The following is a 6,168-nucleotide window of genomic DNA, read 5'->3' on the forward strand; positions in this document are numbered from 1 at the left end:
GAGATGTGAGGCCAGAACCCTCACAAATAACACCGGAATAATAAACACACTGGATAAATTGGAGAGGCGTTGCTGGCAGACACATCGGCATCTGAGACATCACCACAGGCTGATTTAAGATTCACCATTTCTACCACATCAGCTGGTGTTGTCTCCATCTGCAAACAGGTGCCATGTTGCCACACAAACAACCCTACTTTGTAAAAAGTGTTAAATCAAGATATCAGATTGTCAACAACAAATAAGATCATGGTGAACAAACTATTTAGAATAAATGTGAATGCAGCTGATTAAATGTGTAAATCTTTAACGATGTCGTCAATTTATTTGTTTTATGGTTTGCTAAAGATATTAAATACACAAACTGTTATTACGTTATCAAGATTGAGATAAATTATTGCTACACAGCTATATCTTGTATATCCATTTACAGGTGTGAATTTATGGTGTGTGAAATTAAGATATTTTGTAAGAATATGTGTTAGGTAAGTGAGGGTTGTTTTACATAAAAACTGAAGTACAGGAATGAATGGACAATACGTATGTGTTTAGCTAAAAATTGCAAACTTTACTTCTAGTAAAGTTGTGACTTTTTCTAAATTGCAATAAAAACTAAAATCTACACTTTTTAAAACCTTTTATCTGTGGCATCAGTATGATAGTTGAAAGGACGGAAAAAATCAGTTTGTGTATTTGGTGCGACCACCCTTTGCCTGCAAAACGGCATCAGTTACGTCTATGTAAACAAGGACGATCAGAGATAGGTGTATGATTAATTTCTTAAGCAACAGGACAATGACACCTAATATACAGCCAATGTCACCATGAACTATCTTCAGTGTCGGGAAGAATGGTTTGGCCCACCTAGAGCCCTGATCTCAACATCATTGAATCTGTTTAGGATTACATAAAGACAATTGTGTTAAAAGAAGGATTTGAGCCAGACTAAATCTATAGATCTGTGGTCACTTCTCCAAGATGTCTGGAATAACTTTGCTCCTGAGTTTCTTCAAAAACTTTGTACCTAAAAAGAAAATTGACACCGTTTTGCAGGCAAAGAGTGGTAACACCAAATATTGATTTGATTTGGATTTCTCTTCTGTTCATTTACTTTCTGTTTTGTTACCTGATATATACAATTATATAAGTTATATTTATACATTTTAATGTACTTTACAGCATCTTCTCACACCTGGCTAAAAATTGTGCGCAGTCTGGTTGTTTAAACCAATCAGCCACAGCATTAATACCACCTGATGTTTTTCAAATATAAAACATATAATTTATTCTGAACTAATACATGATGTATCTTTATGGGTTAACCGATTGTCACCACAGAAAAAGTTGAAATCAGTTCCACCTTTACAATGATGTTTGACCTCTATTTTTCATTCATTCATCTTTTTGAATAATTAGGGGTTGTTTAAAATATATTGTTTTCCTAATGGAGTACTTTTACTTTTGTGATTTGCGTCAAGTAAAAATAATCTGCTCAGTAATTTAACTTGTGTATAAGTGCTACTTGTAGTGGATAATATATTTTTTAGGTCAATTTTCTCATTTTTACCATGCTGACCCTGGTTCTCTGTGACTGTTGTGGCAAAATATGACAATTACTGGTAACAGACACCTCAAGTTTAACAATAAAGAAACCTCCACATCCAGGATGTCTTTAATGGTTTTATTTTTTTGTAAGAGAGAAGTGCACCAACAGACATTCAAGCCTCCGTCCAGTGCAGTTCTAAAGACTTAACATGTCAAACATGAATTTATATCTTTCTGTTGCTGACCTTGTTCACCTCTACAGGCACTCCTCAAAACATAAACATTCATACATACATACATATGTGTATATATAGATATATATCTATATATATATATCAAACCAAGTGTCACAACATCCCAATAAAACATTATATCAGTACAACTAGACTAAACATAAGCAATACGTGTATACATACTTGATTTTCCATAGCAGTGACTTTAACAAACTGAAGTATTAATATTTTGTCGGATCTGTGTAAATTTGATATTTCTATGAGACAAAGAAAATGTGGCATAACATTAGTTGGTCCATGTCCTATTTCATCTGTAAGAAAATGTCAACGATTGACATGTTGTCATTGTATTATTTACAATAAAAACTGATTTTTTTATTTTTATTTTAACATCTTTTACAGTTATAAAGATTTTTGTACTTGTGAAATCAAATACATCATAAATGATATCATCAATGACATCACACATCGCCTTTGAAGTTTTTGTCATTGAAGTTTTTAAGGCCTACTGGCTTTGATGTTTGCCTCACGTTTGCCTTACAAGTATAAAAGGTAAGGCAATATCGTTTTAGCAAAAGCAAAACTTTTAGCTATTTCAGCAAAAACAGTTCAGCATTTTTTCAACTTTGCTTGGAAAACCCTTTCAGTACCGAAGCATTCACAGTGCATTTTGTTTTTGGAAATGCATTTTCTAGTTTCTAGTTGTCACCTGTTTTGTGGTGGAGCAGTGTTAACAAAGAAAAGAGATGTCCCTCTGGGATTCATGAAGTGCTGAATACACTGCAAAAAGGTTAAGCCTGGATGAAAAGTGATTTACACTAATTGACAGAAATTTTAAGCTAAAATTTGTAAATTAATTTGTTTCTAAATTTATTTCAGTAACTGTAGCAACAGAACTGTAGCAACTGACTTTGATTTAGCATTCCAAATCTACTGAGTAGAACAGTAGTCAGTAAAATATTGTGAAGTCGGACTTGTGTGGGCACAATCTCCCAGACTCAGTCAGAAAAATTACAGACTTGGACAAACTGGAATGTTATTCAAATTGTGATTCGTTAGACTTTGAAGTTATGAAGCTCAAATTATGGCAATCTACAAACACTTTCCAGTGTCAGGCCTCCAACAGAGGTGAGTGGTGGCGATCGGGCAAAAAATCATAGTCAAGGATTTAGCTGAAAGAGTCTAAATCCTATAGAGAGACATTATGAATGCTAGTTCTTATGTAAGCCTCTTTTTATTAAACCTCTGCAATAAATTGGTCTTTGATTGGTCTTGTTTGATTAAGAAGTTGACTAAAAACATAGTTAACAGCTAAAGCTGACTCCTTAAACGGCCTCAGTAAAGTCAAATCAATGATCATGAGATTAGAGATTAGTGAGAAATGTGTGATGAGTGGGAACAGCATTGTGCAAAGTTTGTATTATCTCTATGGTTTTCTCTGTTGTTCCTCACATGTCTAAGGACCAACTTCCAGCCTATCTAGACCAAGCAACATTGAAGAGGTACAGAAAAGCAGCAAGAGGAAATCCAACTCTAATGGCAGCAAAGAAAGGACAAGGAAAAGAAGGAAAGGCTCCTCCAATACCTGCCACACTAGGACTTTGAGTGGAATCAGACTTTCCTCTGCACAGGATGCTGAGATATCCACCGCCAGCAGCACTGAAACTGAAGGGACAATGGGCCAGAAGTCTGAAAAGACAGATGAACAAAGAAAGAAAAGCAGCAAGACCATCAATGCTACTAAGGACCTGAGCCACAAGACCACAACTACAACCTCTTCCAGTGACAAACCTAGTCCCTCCTCATCAGTCACTATCGCCCCCCTGGTCAGCAAAGGTGAGATGAGAAAAGTTTAGACGTACATCCTTGCCATGTGACTTTATGTTTTTAGAAGAATGGCTAACCCATAATCTCTGAATTTGAATTGCTTGCTCCGGCACATTCTACATTCATACTAAATCTGTCCAATCACACTAGTCAAACAAGCCACACTTTTGGGGTAAAACATGCCCAGGCGTGGTACAGATTGCCTTGTGTGATTAAATGGTCAATGGTCTGCACTTATATACCGCATTTTTACTTATTTGTACTTCTTTTCATTCACCCATTTGCACTCACAATTACACACCAATGGGGGAGCTGCTATGTAGCTGGCCAACAGTCACCAGCAGCAACTAAATTGGGATTCAGTGTCTTTGTTAACACATGATTAGAAGAGTCGGGGATCGAACCAACAACTGTGAGATTGGTGGATGCCCGCTCTATCCCTTACGCCAGTCACCCTCAACATCTTAAAAATCTGAATTTTGTTTCTGCAGATGACTTTGTGGCCAAGTATACACAGAACAAACTGCTTGGCCGTGGAGGCTTTGGATCTGTCTATGAGGGATACCGCAAAGATGACAACCTTCCTGTAAGTCACACACAAACATACACATAAACACACAATGTATACACAAAGCAAATATATGATTTTCTATTTTTGCTGTAGGTGGCCATAAAACACATCCCCCAGACCCACATTAAACGGACAGCAATGGTGATTCAAAGAGGACAAACTCATATGTTCTTCTAGTTTCAGCTCTTCTCATTGTGTATATGCAGAAATTTCATTGTTTCTTTTGTCTCTAACTCTTGGTTTATAGTCTCTCAATGGAAAACATGCAATGGTGCCTGTGGAAGTGGCCCTGCTGCTCAAAGTCAAACCAGCAGCAGCAGAGACCAGTGCAGTTGTGGCCCTGCTGGACTGGTGCGATTTGCCCAATGAGCTGATTCTTGTTCTAGAGAGACCAGTCCCCTGCATGGACCTGGTAAAGTTTATGGTCACTAGAGGTTACATCCTGCAGGAACACGAGGCCAAAGTAAGTAAGTGATGTTGTGTGTGTTCGTTTGTGTCCACATCCACCATGTCCTTACACTCAACATCTCTCTTTGTTTCTGCCTCAGGTCATAACCAAACAGCTGGTGGACACTCTCATTGAGGTCCATTCGAAAGGTGTGTTCCACAGGGACATCAAGCTGGACAACATTTTAATAGAAACCAGCTCTAATGTCCCACGTGTCTGGCTCATTGACTTTGGCTCTGGGACAGTTTTGGCAGATGGGGGGTACACTACAGAAGAAGGTAAGTATTTCTTATAGTCCTGTTCTTAGAGCCAAATCAGCATCTGGTCTCTGTCCTATACCTCAGTTCCTCACCATGTACCTTTGTGTATATTGTAGGAACCTATGACTACTTCACCCCAAAGGGGTTACAGTGGAGGCGGTACAAAGCTGAACCTACTACAGTGTGGCAGCTCGGTTTGGTTCTGTTTGCGATGCTGCATGGACATCTTCCTTTCAAACACGAGAGAGAAATAGTTTGTGAAGAACCTGCCATCAGTGAAGGTCTTTCCCCTGGTAAGTCCTGATCTTACACATACAAAAGTCTCATTGCACAAACAGACACTCAAACAAACACACACAGACACAAACACACACATACAGGACAGTGTTTAAAACATTCTATCTTTTTTGTCCAGAATGCCAGAATTTTCTACTGAGTTGTTTGTTCAAGAAACCAGGGGCCCGACCCAGCTTGGAGACACTTAAGAACCATTCCTGGCTGATGACCCTCTAAGTGTCAGGCAAGCTGTGCTGCAAGGGCTTGGTAATAAGAGGATATAAAGTGTATACACCGCATATTTAATGTAGAACTACATTATAACTGTGGTTATGCTGATTTTCCTGAGTGACATATGTATCTGGAATAAAAGTTGCTTGGACGAAAATACTTTTTAGATCTTTTATTGAATCTCTAAAAATATGACTTTATCATACTGAGTTGCAAAAACACTAGTGAACTTAGGAAGAAGATTATGAATTTGAAATCGATCAGTATGGAGCGATTTCCCTATCTTAATTTAAGAGCATATTTTTAAATTTGACAGCATACTTAAATTATATGTAGATTTTTTTTGACCTCGCACTCAAAATGTCCTTGCTTGCATTCAGTTTTACTCTGCTTGCACTCAGATTTCCTGTGGTCCACCTCAAACCGGCCTTCCTAATTGCTGCGCACTTACAAAACTTCTGCTCTTGGATCTCTGCGCTCACAATCGGATTTTTAGACGTCAAAATTCCCCAACCAATCGGATTCACGCTGCAATGACCAATCACGTAACGGGTGGGAAGAACGCTGACAGAACGCAAGTACTGGGTTTAGCATTGGCATTATCCTATGTATCTATAATGATTTGACATAGAGGAGAAGCTTCAGGCAGTTAGAGTATTTTACATTCACAGATTTGTACAACCTGCTATGAAGGAAACCATTGTGCAGCCACCTGTCTCCAAGTACTTATCTCAGTTTAGTAGTTATTTTTTATTCCTTTTATTTTTATTAGTAAAA

The 6,168-nt window shown here is 37.8% G+C and overlaps 1 protein-coding gene across 1 annotated transcript; it reads left to right on the forward strand.

Annotated features, from left to right (window-relative positions):
* The first annotated feature begins 2,848 nt into the window (after nt 1-2,848).
* LOC137131836 (serine/threonine-protein kinase pim-1-like) lies at nt 2,849-5,397 on the forward strand. The gene is made up of 8 exons (XM_067513637.1): nt 2,849-2,906; nt 3,240-3,614; nt 4,097-4,191; nt 4,270-4,317; nt 4,424-4,639; nt 4,725-4,902; nt 5,001-5,177; nt 5,300-5,397. Exons 1-8 carry the CDS (start codon nt 2,849-2,851, stop codon nt 5,395-5,397), a joined length of 1,245 nt encoding a protein of 414 aa, XP_067369738.1.
* Nucleotides 5,398-6,168: the final 771 nt, after the last annotated feature.

This window comes from Channa argus, chromosome 8 (assembly GCF_033026475.1).
Source record: "Channa argus isolate prfri chromosome 8, Channa argus male v1.0, whole genome shotgun sequence".
NCBI classification, from domain to species: domain Eukaryota; kingdom Metazoa; phylum Chordata; class Actinopteri; order Anabantiformes; family Channidae; genus Channa; species Channa argus.